This window comes from Anopheles ziemanni, chromosome 3 (assembly GCF_943734765.1).
Source record: "Anopheles ziemanni chromosome 3, idAnoZiCoDA_A2_x.2, whole genome shotgun sequence".
Taxonomy (NCBI): Eukaryota; Metazoa; Arthropoda; class Insecta; order Diptera; family Culicidae; genus Anopheles; species Anopheles ziemanni.
The window spans coordinates 66,040,634-66,055,650 of NC_080706.1; the positions used below are offsets into that span (position 1 = coordinate 66,040,634).

The 15,017-nt window shown below is 38.2% G+C and overlaps 1 protein-coding gene across 1 annotated transcript in view; it reads left to right on the plus strand.

The window, feature by feature from the left end:
• Positions 1–8,260, plus strand: part of LOC131285295 (uncharacterized) — a 59,353-nt gene extending 51,093 nt beyond the window's left edge. Inside the window, exons 5-8 of the mRNA XM_058314149.1 lie at positions 257–438; positions 7,116–7,241; positions 8,131–8,201; positions 8,249–8,260. Coding sequence (XP_058170132.1) covers positions 257–438; positions 7,116–7,241; positions 8,131–8,201; positions 8,249–8,260 — 391 coding nt within the window. The remainder of the gene's footprint in view (positions 1–256; positions 439–7,115; positions 7,242–8,130; positions 8,202–8,248) is intronic.
• The last annotated feature ends 6,757 nt before the right edge of the window (positions 8,261–15,017 follow it).

Sequence of the window (15,017 nt, forward strand, 5' to 3'; positions counted from 1 at the left end):
TAGCATAATTCAAGGTTCCCTCATCACCAGAATCGTGCCCGAAGTTTAATCCGTTTTTAACCCTCGACAATGACATTCGAGGAATGGATTTATAAAAGTGTTTCATAGAATTCGTTACTACCTTTTTCCGCTTTTATGATAATCGTTTTGTCTCCCGCGGATCATCGTTGGAAAAAGTTGGGGCTTTCATTAGCGCTCTCTTGGTGTGAGTGGATTTTCAAAATAAAATTAAAATTGTTCATTCTTTGCAAATCAGCATCAACCAGGAGCCTTTCGAAGCGGAAAATCTAAACTCCATCCAGGGTGACAACGGCCTGTATAATGCCTCGATAAGCGGAACACTGCGAAAGGATAAGCTCGAGTCACCGGCACAAATCGAGTGTCTGCTAACGATACCGGACACAAACTACTGCAAACGCCGGTCGACGACATACTACGGTAAGTTATAAGCTTTCTTTCGTCATACGTTTTCTTGTCCATATGCTTCCGCTTACGCAATCTGTTTTGCTGCTTAACTTTCTCTCAATATCTTTCATTCACCCTTTTGCATGAGTATTTTTCATTGTGAAAGTTTGATTTGTTTTTAAATGCTAAAATTTGCTGAATTTTGAACAACTATTATTATAACTGTATTATCTAAATATAGTCTAATATAGAGTTATCCTATAGGATCTTTCCCTCAATTTCCATGTTATGTTTTAATTTTAACATTTCATCAAACAGCCATAAGTTACAACAATGAAAGTAACCGTCAACTCCGTTATCAATTTCATGCCCGACAGATAAGCTTCCGTTGCTTGTTTTTTGCGTTCCACTATGCCACTTTTTGTGACGGATGCTTTCCACTGCAACTCGCCTTGTAGCGATGTACGAATGTACTATTGGTTCCATCTGATTTTGTCCTGTGCCGTTCGGGGTCGAAAAAGAAGAAAGTAATTTTCTTTATTCGAGCTATCAATATGTGAACAATGTCGCATACACCAGTCAAACGACGCACAGGAGGTTGAATGTCGGCAGATGTTGAAACATGTTCGGGGATGGAACTCGACGATTCGGTCTGATTTGTGCTTCCGGTAACTGCACCGTCATTGTTCTGCAGTGTTTTTGTTCGATGTTCTTTTTTCTCATTTCAAACGTACATATTTCACTGATTTGATTGACATAAAATATAAGCAGACAAAACAGATTGTCTGTTAGATGTGGGAGAATATAGATTACTAGGGGTTCTGTTGAATTTACTATTGTGGGCAGCTTTTCTAATGTTTTTCCTACTTTTTCAAGCGGTTTTTATTTCAATCATTTGCTCCGTCTTCCAACCGTAAAATAAATGAATTTAAATAACAAAACACGTCACTGGAAACAAGACGAAGATCAGATGGCCACGAGAAAAGTTTCCTTGTAACAGATTGTTTTAATTAGCTTTTTTTCTTACCGCGTACCAATGGTTCCACCTTTCAACGGTATCTTGAAAGATGATGGCGGTGTCGTTAGTGTAAGCCCCTCGGGCCTTGAAGGAAAAAGTGATTTTCATTTCAACGCTTCTGTATGCTGGATGGGCTTTATCCTTCTCTTTGGGCGTCCTTTTGATACTGACCGTCTCACAACCGCTTCTTAGAAACCATAGCACTGCTCGTGAAAGTACAAACCATTTCGAAGTGCTTTTTTTCATTTTCTTCCAACCACACTCCATAAATGAATAATATTTATGTTTGTTAGAAAAAGAAGAAAGTGGCCCTGCAGGTTGGTCTTGGGTGTTTTGCGTGTTTTCAGGAGCGAAAAATTCGTTCAAGTATAATATTTGCTAATGAGCAAGATGAGATATCTTAGATGGCTTGATATAAGTATGATTAGAGAAATTGATTGACAGAGAAAAATGAATTGACTGGAGGATGCAAAACAACATTCGAGATTTGGGTTCAATAAATATTTCTGTTGATGCCTTTCACCTCTTGAATGTCCATAGCCTATTGCTTTTTTTATAGTGTATTTGATAGAATTAATAAGTAAAAGATTTTATGACTTATTTATCCATTACTTTTCGTGGCGTAACATCTGTCTCATTCTTTTTGTGTGTGAATCTATTCAGACTGATATTACTCAAGGCCTTTCAGCTTCTTCCCCATGGAAATACGAATGCTGGCTCAAGCCGAAGCATGTCTGGACATTATTTTGCCTCCTTGCTTCGTAAGTGGTGGAAAAATTAATTAATAGGGCTGCGCAATTTGGTTCAATTTCGCTGTTCGGGGAAAATAAATGCTTAAGAGACAGGGCGGCATTGTGAGAAAATTTCCCTCGCTCAAAAACCAACGAGCACGAACGGTCTGAAGACCGAAGACTGCTGGGCTTATTTAAATGCGCGAAAGCATGGGAGGTTGGACCAAACAAATGAAAACCAAAACAACGTCCACAACCGGATGGCAAACGTGAGACAAGAAACTACTGCCAAGGACTCAACAATACTGCTTAATTAAAACATTCATCACTACTTGCTCTAATTAGGGGGGCTCGTTAGCCATCTTTCTTTTTGTTTTTTCAACAACACTTAGCGTTCCCGGAAGGAGAGCGAGACGTATTCTTTCACATTCGGTGGGCTGCCTATTCAAATGTTTGTGACCTAATTTTAATTCGTTGAAATGATGGAAATTGAAAACATGTTGTTTTGGTTGCTTGAAATTAGAGACATTTGATAGCAAAATAAGCTTAAACAAACTTGATAATGGAACCTTTTTTAGGTGTTTTTGCTGCGATGTTTTGTGTCTGTTTTTATTTTTAAACGAATCAAATGAAATTTGCAATACAGATTGGGTCAGATAATCGTTCTGATCAATTAATTTCCCGCTGACAGTGCATGAGAAAAAAGGTCCAAGTTGGGACTGGTTCTAGGATCGTTTTCCGTAATTTATTGCCATTAGTGACGATGATTTTACTATTCACCAATGGGACCTCGGTTTCGTGGCTCCCGGCAAAGATAGTGTGAAACACAAATGCTAACAAACAAAACAATCCAAAGTGGAAGACAGTACGAGGAAAAACAGCAAAACCCCCGCCGGTGGGGTTGCTTTCCGTAGGCTCATTTTATATTTCATCCAACCCTCATTTTCCTTAATTATGCAATGCGGTCGTTGGTCGATGTTGGTCGCCATTCTCCCACTTCGATGTTGGAGTGTTGGTTGTTCGCTTTTGCCCCCGAATGGTCAGGTTGGGTTTCTGGTGTTTTTTTAAAGTGATGTTATCTTTACGCAGTGCTACAGTCGTTTTTGAAGATTATGCCTCGCAACTGGTCCTCGGGATGGATTAAATAAATCCGATGAACTACGTAGCAGCTTTTCGCGTGACTTTCGTTTGCCATTTCGGATGGTTCACGGCTAAATGTGCAGCTAAATGGGCTGTTTTGGTTCGCAGCCTGTTTGGAACATTCGGTGGACACTGCCAGAAACTAGTCGGGCGCAGTGCGGTCCTGTAAGTGGAACTCTGTTCTCCATTAAGCTGATTTTAGATCGTTGCTTAATTACTTACTTCAGACAAGCAAATGAAAAAAGAACAGTTTAAAGTAGAAGATAAAAGTTTAAATTAAAAAAGTGTCACCAGAAACTTTGCTTGTTTGACTCGCATTCTTTATTATGATTTTAAGTATACTATGAAAAAACTAGATTAAGTAAACTAAGGAATAATCTGTATCATTCTTAATCACAGTCAATATGAAGATAATGAAAGATGATTAAAAGAAGTGAATAAACTGCTAATGATTATAACATACTACTACTAAAGTGGAATGTTTGAATAATGTTCATCGAAAACAAAAACTGCAACGGCTATAAAAGCTTCTTGTTTTTTTTATAAAACCAACAGTGTATCGATAGAAGCCTCTAAGTGGAGCCTGCAACATGATATAGCATCTGTCACTCACAGCGTTGGCCGGAGCAGTGCGAAAAGCGGAAGGACAGACTACCCTGACGTCAATTGCAGCTAATTGACTGATATGGTGCCCCATCAGCGTAACTTGACAGGCTGTCATTAAGGTCTTTCTATCGTGCCTCATGTTCGTGGCAGCAAAATACCAATGGTTGAGCCAATTTTATGCTAAGTTAAATGTGCAACCATTAGAAAAAATATTTCAGAAACATATTTTGCATTCCATGCTTAGCAGAAAACATTTATGGTTAACTATTTTGTACGTTAGTGCATAACGTGTAGAAGTAATTGAAATACACATTTCGAGAAAATCTCTGATACTAGGAGAAATGTAGAAAATGATTTTTTGAAAGATTGAAAGAGTGAAATATCGCTGGTAAATGTCCTTATAATTATTAAATGCTATCTTTGCTGAAGAACTCGATGAAGTTCGAGGAACTTTTAACTTCCTGCCAACAGTACCTAGTCCGGGATTGGCATAAAGCATAACATCAGACAAGGAAATGCTGCCAGACAACGTCGACGAATGCGATGTCACCGTTGACGATGCCATACGCACACGTCACTTATCGGATTTCAATTTATCCGACCGAGCGACCTCGCGACTAACGAACGTAGACACCTGATACATGGAAGCATGGAAGGCCTGGGCCTGATTGAGCATCCCTGCTCCTTCCTTGACACGTGCTCGACAACCACGGTGGGGGTATGTTTTTCTTTGCTCTCTGGCGGAGGTGAAGACGTGCGGTGTCCACTTTCGGCCGTAGCCCGGAACACCGGACAGTCTGTCAAATTAGCTCATCGGTCAAAGGGATCGCGTCCGTATCGACGTATGGGTTGGCCTCTTGTTCTCCATCACAAACAACATCAGCCCTTCCCGTTCTTCGTCGCATGTCCAAGTGGGGAAAATTTGAACCCCTAACGCCTTGCTGCACAGACCTGAACCGAACATGACTTGACTTCTCCCGAAGGAACGCGGTCCTGATGTGATGCGTGTATTTCAGCGTCCCGGAAAAAGCCATTTATCAACGCTAATGCCGTTCGCGTCGAACCTTGTGTTCCGCATCACACGCAGGTGATGGACAGGGTTCCCTTGGCAACCGTGGTTGGGCGGATGAATTTAACCGAGGCACCGTTCGGGACACCTTTTCGAAACACTCTTGACATTTCACTGACGTGTGGTATAGAGTGGATTCGCGTGTGGCAGCAAGAACAGACGTCCTGGCCGTGTGCTTCAGGATGCATCGATTTCTTTTCGGTAGATCAAGATGTAGGACATTGCGAAGCAGGCGAGCATGATTAATTGAGATGTCGCAGTTGATAATTCCGGTGTGCGGTGTCGCAAGTATTCCCTTTGTTGGAGACCTACGGTAGAGAATGTTTATCCACGAATGAATCTGTTTTGATCGCTGATGAAACCTCTTCAGCAGCACACAAGACGATGGTAGCCCTGAGAAACATCCCGGTTTGTCCTGTTTTGGCTCAATCAGCTGTATATGTAGACTATCATGTCAAACGTTTAGGAGTCTAGCTTAACATGACGAGACTTAATGATTTCCTACGATGCATCTGCAGAGGAGACTTGATTGTCTGTTTTCGGTATGATTAGGAAACTCGGTCGCGCACATGACGTACGTACGTGTTAAATCATTCAACATTAATTGATTGATCCGTAAGTGTGCTGTTGAAGGTTTAGAGATAGAGATGCTTAAAACCTCTTCAATCAATGAGCTATTTTAGTTTTCTTGAATATAATTAGTACATTCTTTGTAAAAAAAACCCCATCGAAATACTGTTGTTGATTTTACATTGTAACATTTTTTACATTGAAACAGTTTTTTTTATTTCATCAGGAAAGCTTCCATGTCCTTTTTCAATAAATTTATGTAAAAAAATAGTATTATATTTGTATGCATGATGCAGAATGCAATTATGTTAAAGTCTTCCAATGTAGTATGCATAAATAGCCTTCTTTTCTTGCTTTCATACTTTCAACACATTTCTTATCATCGAGCTCTGTTACTTCCATACTCATGTTTAATGAGGTTAAAGGTTTCTCAGCGAACTCAGCTATAATGGTTTAGTCATGGTAGATTATTCTATGCTGGGGGAAGACGAGATAATTTCCATGAAAACCGACCACCTGTTGCGTCGCGAATGCTCCAGTAATTGAATGATTGTTGTTTGCGATATGAAATTACCGTATAAGTGTTCCACAAGCGCTTCGTTAAGCTTTCTGTTGTTCAAAGACAACTGTTTCGGACGATTATCGTTGGATTTCTGCGCAGTGGAAAATAAAGAAAACGACCACTTGGCGAGCGAACGGAAAGAAACAATCAAACAATGCACTTCAAATGCTGCTGCAGCAGGTTTGTGCGAAAGGAATGCGCTGGTGATTGAGCGCAAAAGATGATAACGAGAAAATGGGACTAATTAAGATAATGAGATCTTCGGTCAAGAGCAGCAACGTTCTGGGAAAAACTTTCGTCTCAATCATCCATCGGCTAGAGCTGTTTCCAAGCCATTCGTCGGCTGTGTCTAGCTTCATTAAATCGGGAAGATGAGTTTATATTTATATTTTGCTCTCCAGAGTTCCGTTTGCACGATGATAAACAAATAGAGCCATTATAAAAGGAGCCTTTGCTGTAAGGGCTTTCGGGCGGATAATGAGTGTAATAATCAGATAGCTATGGAATGGGGAAACAATCTTTCCACCCGCTCATCGTTTCTTTGTTCTAAACTAAATAGCAAATAATATTCCAAAAACATAAGAAATAATTATCGTTTGTTATGATCATTCCCATCCATCCCTTTGGTGTTTATAAGGATTGGTTCTTAATAGTAGTACTATGAATCTTTTTTATGCACTTTGAAGCTTTACGTAATCTGTACATTTGTCTAAGCAATTGGAAATTGTGTAAATTTATTTGTTATATTTTAAAAAGCGGTTAATTAGTCATTTAAAAATACCTGGCAGTAAAAATACATATCATTTGAACACTCTCTAAGTTCGTATGCCTTTAGGAATCTGTTTATTAAACACTTTATCTTTAACATCACATTCCTTCGTTTCTTCTCACACGCCATAAAAAAAAAAACAATTTCTCATTGTAAATACAAAGCATGTACTATCGTTTAACATATTCCTCTATATTTCTTCTCTCTACTTCACTCTGATCTAACTATTTCATTTTCCTTTAAAGCGCCTGATATTAAAACTAAATATAAACCGCTTCCAGAATCGCACCTCAAAACCACAACCACCACGGTAGCAACTACTACTACGGTGCAAATGTTGCAAGCGGCACCGGAAAACTTACAAAAGAAGGGTAAGCACAAATGGAAGCTAAATCATTGTTGAGGAAATTATGGTTTCTTTCCATCTTGTGTTAAAATAAGTTGGTGCTGCGTTAGTTTCACTTCGTTTGTAACGTTTCTTTTCTCAGAATGATCGATTGATTTACTGTTTTTGTCGTGAAATGAACTTTGTCGATCAAATATTTCATTTTGCTAGACAACGCACTAATGACTTCTCACTTCTGCATTATACAACTTTTGTACCTCAAGTCGTTTACATAAATGTAACAAAAAATGTAACAACATATCAACTATCGCAAAAATAATAATGCTCGTATGATAAGCTTTCATGAGTGTTGCTTAGTGCACAAAAGAGCTCAAATACTAATTAAATTATTTGGAAAAATCTTTTGAAAATTTCCCATATTGATTCTAGATCCCGACAGTCCGACTGTAGTTCCTGCCACCAGCAGAGAGACAACGGGTATCGGTTACATAATTGATGTATTTAAAAATATTATCACTAAGTTTTTCATATTATCACTTATCTTCGGGCTGGCTGTAGCCTAGCAATAATCACCGAACCTGTCAAACAAGAGCCTTAAGTTAGTTGTATCAGCTGATAGTAGTTTGTGAACATTAAAGAGTGTTTCCATACTATAAAAAAACTCTGAAGAGCTTTAAAATAAAGTCAATTATAAGTTTAATACAGAAAAGATCAAATTAATTCTGTCCTTTTTACTTTTAATAGTTATGCTATGTACCAACAGTTAATGATTTAAGTTTTCGAAGATTTTTGTTTATTTCAAAATATTTGGTTTTATGATATTAGTTTCCTTCAAGTCTTTAGGTAACGTTCAAAATCAGCTTGAAAATATAAACCCATGCTCATATTATTTCTTCATTTTATTCCTCATGCAGAACTGTATGCCTCCGATTCAAACAGCGCCAGTAGCCTTCCGAGTCCAATCCTACCAACGTTGAGTGTGTTGGTAATCTGGAGGATCTTAGCGTCATTTTTATCGTGGTGTTTTTCTAGGTGAACGTTTAGTTGGGCATGCCAAACCATCGATCGCACATCATCTTTACACACAGCCAAGCTGACATACCACGTTGAAACGCCGGTGTAAATAGTTTAAAAGGCAGATGGTGAAAATCCCGTTTAGATGGTAACGAGGGCGATGGTTGTCAGTCTTATCTCAGCTCCGATTAAGCAACGTTAGTCAAACGATTCGAAGCGCGTGCAATTAGCGAACGTGGAGGTTCAAATGCGATAGATGAAACGTAACTAAACGAAATAATTAAAATGGAAAAGAGAAGTACGAAGTGATAGGATCAGGAAGAGAAATTATTATTCGAGCATGTAATGCAATCCATTTTTTGAGTAACATTCTTAAATTATGTTTTACAGTTCAGTACATTTGTCAAGATAAAAACGGCAAATTGTCAATGAAACAATCAGATTGCGGAACCATGTCAAAATTACCTTAATATAAGCGTCAGTGGTTATGGAAACCTATCGAACATGGTGAGAAATTTACAGCCAATTTAAAAGAAGAAATACGCTAGGAAAAACATAGAAGCAACGTGCATATTCCACGCTTTCGTTGTCATACCCATACCAAATCAATAATTTTAGGGTGAGAAATGCTTTCTAAAATGGTGAATGGTAGGAAAAATACATATTTTGTGTTATGACTTGTAGCCTGACGTCGAATCCAATGACATTGAAATGTTTTACACATTTCACTACAAAAATCGCTTTACTTAAGTTCGATGCATATGTAGCATTGAAAATAGGGGAGGTGTAATAAAACTGTCCTAGAGCAAATTTGTCCATTTTTAAAACGGTGTCAGCTCGGTGTAAGTAGGAAAGATCAAGACAGTCTCAATTTATGGTAGAACGAATGAGAGAAACTTACCGGAGGCAAAAGGCAAAGCTTAAACTAAATCACAAACAACTAGAAGAAAAGAAAAAGAAAATCCTAAACCCATCAAACCGCTATTTTATACAATACAATACATGTGCATACAATTACGTTCGATTGTGTTTCGAAACACAATCAACCAGCGTGAAGTGTGCGAACGATTGAGTAAAGAATAGGAGACGAAAGTAGAGCATGGGAATTTTGATGCCTTATGAACTCTAAAAATGGAAATGATACTCTGCCACCATTGAATAATATGAATATATGTACAAGGAAGTGAGCATTGGCTTACCGGTGCCCAAGTTTAAGTCTTGCTGAACGATAACATTTTCTCTTGATTTATTTTTATATATACGATTAATTAAAGTGATACAACAAAAAAAAAAGATGGAGCAAATCAATCGTGACCAATAAAAATAGTGGAAAAAATCGTTTATTACTTTACTTGTCTACTTTTGCAGGGATGATTAAGCCCTATGTTGAAATCCATTTAACAGGTTTGTATTACATTTCACACATCAGGCCCCGGTAGGATAAATTCCATCCATGGCTTTTCGCCTTCTCCAGTCAATATTACATCGTCTTTTGGGATATGGATCGTTTATTTTTGGAACCCCAAGTGTGATACCGAAAGGTGACTGCTGAGAGCGTAAAGGCCAACAGATTATTCTTGAACAACAAAGCCTGTATAAACAACAAGAATTACTATTTTTTCGGCAACATGTAATGCCACAATCGCTTTAAGGCCTAAAATATCATGCCCAATGTTTTGACTTTCAAATTTGTGTTTGTTCAAAACCCCACCATACCACAGCATCCATGGTTTAGATTACCGAAAGGAAGTTTATGCTAATTACCATGTACTCTGTGTTTAACGATCACGATTGTTAATCTTGCAGATTTTGGTGACGTAATCCGAAAGCCGATTTGAATAATCAATCAGCATATATGTAAAACCCAGCGGTATTGAGAATAAGAAGAGCATAAATTTGACATGATTTCATTGATTAAGGAATCATTTATTATCTTATAATTGTTTCTGGTTGAATACGATTCCGTCTGAAGGTCAGTGTTGGGGGCTTATTTAAAGCTCGTGATGTTTACTTTACGTGCCCAACGCCACGGTTAGATAGCACGTATTCGATTTAGCAATACGTTTATGTGATTTGTTCTTCGATATCGTTGGTTTTCACTTTCGTTTTCTAAGTTTAGATTGATTTAAACTTATGATTTCGAACGTGGCTTATTAATAATAACGTCAACTAGTAGGTAATGTAGATACACTTTTCTACTAAAGAAAATGAATAATAAAAAAATGAATCACTACAATTTCTTCTATAAATAGGCCATTAAGCCAGGTTCGAGATGAAAATTATATTAACTTCGACGATCCTCCATCGTTGGAACGTTCAACAAAGCAACCCACAACTGAAAGCGAAAATTCGACAGCTTCTGTTTGAAGGATAATGCGATAAACTTTTAATCTCCGTTCGCATGGAACAACCCCCGTCGGCCGCGTCCACACGCCTAGGTGCGTGTGTTATCGATGGAAGTGTGTTATATCGACCATGTCAAAAGTGATATCCACTCTGAAACCTTTCAGCTCGCCCTTAGGTGAGGGTGTAGGAAATAAAAACTTCCTGCTTTCATGGCCTGCCATTAACCAGCTTAAACGAAACATGTATGCGAAGCGACAGACATGTGAGACTCATACGGTTATAGGCAAAGTTTCATCACTCGGCGATAGCACAGCGGAAGCACGGGGATGAAGTATTCGGGCAGGATACATAATGCTCAGCTGGTGGTGGCCTATGGTGTTTATCTTATGGCTCAAAACTTTTGTTTTACAGCATCATCATCACCGTCGGCAAAGAGCACTTTTAAGTTTTTTGTGTCCGTAAAAATCACTCCCGTGCTCGAGGCTAGTGGACTCGTCCATCGTGAAGTAGATTGTATATGGCTTCACGTTACGGATACCGTCCGGGGTTCCATGGGCTAACCAATATTTGAAAATGGACTTCTCTCTGGCCGTTTGGTGATAATCAGAACTCTCTGGTGTGATGTTCTAGGTCTACTATTTCATCGAACACAACCTCAATACTAGTTCTTATCTTCACAGTTTTGGTGTTTCATGGAAACACCATACATTTTTGGCAAGAGGAACTTGAAATAAAGTTGCTTCTTATTCTCGAGCATACATAATGTCTGTCTCTCAGTTCAATAAGTTTAATTATCAAATAAGGCTTATTTTTTTTGTACTTAGTTATTTTAAGACAGCTCGAAAGTTGTTAAATGATTGCACTTGATGTTATGAAAAAAGCTAATAACATGACATGTGAAATCACACTACTTTTAGTTTAATTCTCGATTAGTTTTGGTTTCCGGTGGTAAGCTAATGTTGTTTTATCAAAGAAAAAATTCAAAAATTGTGCTTTGATGTTCTCTCGGTGGATAATTGCAGCCATTGCAGCATGTACCGTCAGCTTCGTGAGCTTATGCAGAAGCTGTAATTTATTTTTTTTTTTATCGATTGATATTTTCTGTACACTGGATCAGTTTTCCATTTGCAATTTTTTTATAAGTGTGATTGGAAATTTATAAACTTTTTTGCTTTGGAAAAATTTTTTAAACCAGATGAAAATCCAATTCAGACGAAACCGATCTGTATTGGATGACGCTGGACTGATGGCATGTTTTCCGGCAAGCGCGCTCGGCACCTCACCATGATCACATTAATTACCGTTGACCGTTGTGCAAATTCCAATTTGCGCGTCCCAATTGCAATTGCATTAGTTTCAGCTGCCCTAGCTTAATTTCAAGCACATCGTTTTCCATATCATTAACTTTCCCATCCGGTTTTGCTGCAACGTTACCAACTGCAGCTGGCCGGGCACACCGGGAAGCTCACAGTCACATAAACATCGCATTGGCTATGTTCGATGGCCAGAGCTCGCTGGCATATTTGCTATTTTCCACCATGGCATGTGGCAAACGTCATTTCCCACATGCAACAGACGGCTTCAGTGTGATGATGGGACGGTGTCCCTGGGTAGCCACCACTTGCAGTTATTAACGAGTGAGCACATATGAGATTAATTGATTTATAAATCTGACCTAAGCCGGAATGGAAATAGTGTCATAACCATCCGGCTCAATGGAATGAATCAAATTGCACGCAAGCAGATTGCTATCGATTGGTGTTTTTGTTACAAATGAGTTTTGCTGCACTGAACATCGTCCTCTTCCTACAAGTTTTTCTTCTTTTTTTAACGTTTTTATTACTGCCATAGAAATATTTTTTTTTAATATAATAAAATAAAAGTGAATAATAAAAAAAATTAAGTAAAACATGACAATTTCGTTGCTGACTTATCATTATAACTTTATTGAAAGTGAGTATTTCAACGTGAAGCGTGATTTTTATCAACTTTGTTTCAAGAACAAAGTCAATTTAAGTATGATTTTAGATTCTTTTCATCTGCACAATTGCATTTCCACTTAAGCACGTTCGGTCGCAAGAGCACTTTCCAACATTGAAGCAGTGAGAGGACGAGAAAAATACGTCCACTGATTCCCTGTTTGTCAATTACCACGAAACCCGTTTTACTGGGATTGGATCTGAAATCCATTTCGAGTAGTGGAAGCAACAAGCAACAAGGAAAAAAAGGGATGATTCCAGTGCAGATGATAAAATAGTGCAAGACGTCGTGAGTGTGCATTTTCCATGCTTTTTTTGCGGCATATCGGAATAGCAGAGAAGTAACTTTTACCCTCTAAAGTATTCTACAGAAGTCAGGATAAAATTATCCGTTCAACTGTTCTAGGACGTTGATATTATAGTTGACAGTAATCAAGTTTATAAAATGCTGTTGACATAGCGCTTTCAAGGCAATGTATAACTAAAGAGACTTTTTTAGATATCCATTAAACCACAAGCTATGTTATTTATTTTTTTGAGTTTGTGAATGATTTTACGTGTTTGATTGCTGAAAGCTTTTGTACCATTTAGTGAAGTGAAATATACGAAACTTCAATAAGCTAAACTCTCATTTCACTCTCATAAATTCAGATCTTATGGCTTCCGGAAAATTTCAAAAGACTTAAAGCGGTTCACAACAGTTGCAACAAAAATGCATACTGTCGAATAAATAAAACTAAAAACAAAATCACAATTTGCTGTAATATTACGACATCAATCGATCTTATAAACGAATGGGGTTTTTCACTTGAAGTAACAATCCCCAGCCGTGGGTTCCAGGTTAAACTAGGGTTTCATGATTATCGTGCACTTCCTAGAACCAATTTAGCCTCCGCTTCGAGCCGCATCCGCTGGTAAGCTTGGCCATTTTGTTCCGGTTTGAATCGAGGTCAACTCCAGCGCAGCGGTACAATATCGCAAGCTCGGCAAAAGGCTAGACAATGACTCGGCCGCTTCCACGGACGTGCCTCGTACGGTTGGATGAGCTTTCATCATTTTCCGGCATTGTTTCCTGCTTCCATTTGTGTTCAATTTCCGCTTCCGTCATTCCACACGGAAGCGAAGGAGCAATGGTGTTTGCTTTGAATCTGAAATAGCCCAACGGGTTTGGGCTTGCGGTTTGGGGAACACGCCGCTTTTAGGAATGCTACTTAATTCCAAGGATTGCATTGCACAAGGATTTTGTAAACCATTGGACTTTTCCCTCCTATTGTGGAACTTGTGGTTTTCTTTTTTCTGCTGATCCGATACCTTTTCGGGCTCTGTTGGGGTTACGGAAAGCTGATTGGTTTGCTAGTATCAGTCTAGGAAACAAGAAGTGACAATGAAGGAACCAACAGTTTGATCAGTAATTATTTTTTGGTTGTTGTTTGAAGATAATTTCAGCTTTTCTTTCCCAGTTTTTACATTCAGCTGGAACTAATTTTACCACACATAAGGACAAAGAACTCCCAAACAGTACAGAACTACGCACATTTTCAATAACTATTTTGTCAAACACATTCCCGGAATTATTGGCAATTCTCTCTCCCTCTATGTTTTTGTGCTTTACTTGTGCGTGTTTGGTTCATCGTCTGAACGTCGGAGTAATCATGATATCAATCACTTTTGTTGCCTTATAATTGGATCCTAATTGCACAATTTGTAACCGTAGCGAAGGCCCTTTTTTCGCCATGCGGAGTTAATAACATTTTCCTTTGGGATTATGTTGAGCTTCAACGAGGCGGATCGGATGCCACCAGCGAGCTGATCCGTCAATCAATTAACGAAAGAAATGTAATCCATGCCATGATTCTTCCCAAGCGTCGTGTTGGCTGAATGCAGCGAAAGCTTTTCTGTTCACTGGACAAAGACTAATCTTTGCAATGAATCGTGTTGTTTGGATGAATTGACCGGTTTATTCAGCGTCTCATTATACTTATCCATGCGCTGCAAAGTTTCTTGAAATTTGATTGAATTAAATGATCCTTCAGAAGACGTTTTCAATTTTTTACTAACATTTAAAAATAAGCTTTTGCTGTATTTACAATAAATAGTAAAACTTTTGTTTGATTTAAGAAAAAAAAAGAAAAGTTGATGCTAATGTCATTCAGTTATACAAGATTGTTTTTTTAATTAAACATCGAACAATTTAAAAAATGTAATTCCTACTACTTTCTACTACTTCAGAGTATTGAATCGGTTTATTACCCTTTATCATCTCGATTGAAGTCGTGGGAATGTTATGTGTTATGTGTCTCTCGTTTTCTTTGAGAAGCAGCTCCATTTTTTCGATTTGGTTATTTCATCGATTATATACATCTTTTACACATCATCTGTGGATCTTTTGGAATATTTATGCAAACTTATAATTTATTTTCAAACGCTTTATTTAAAGTGCAACGTGCCTTCAAATTGCTTGA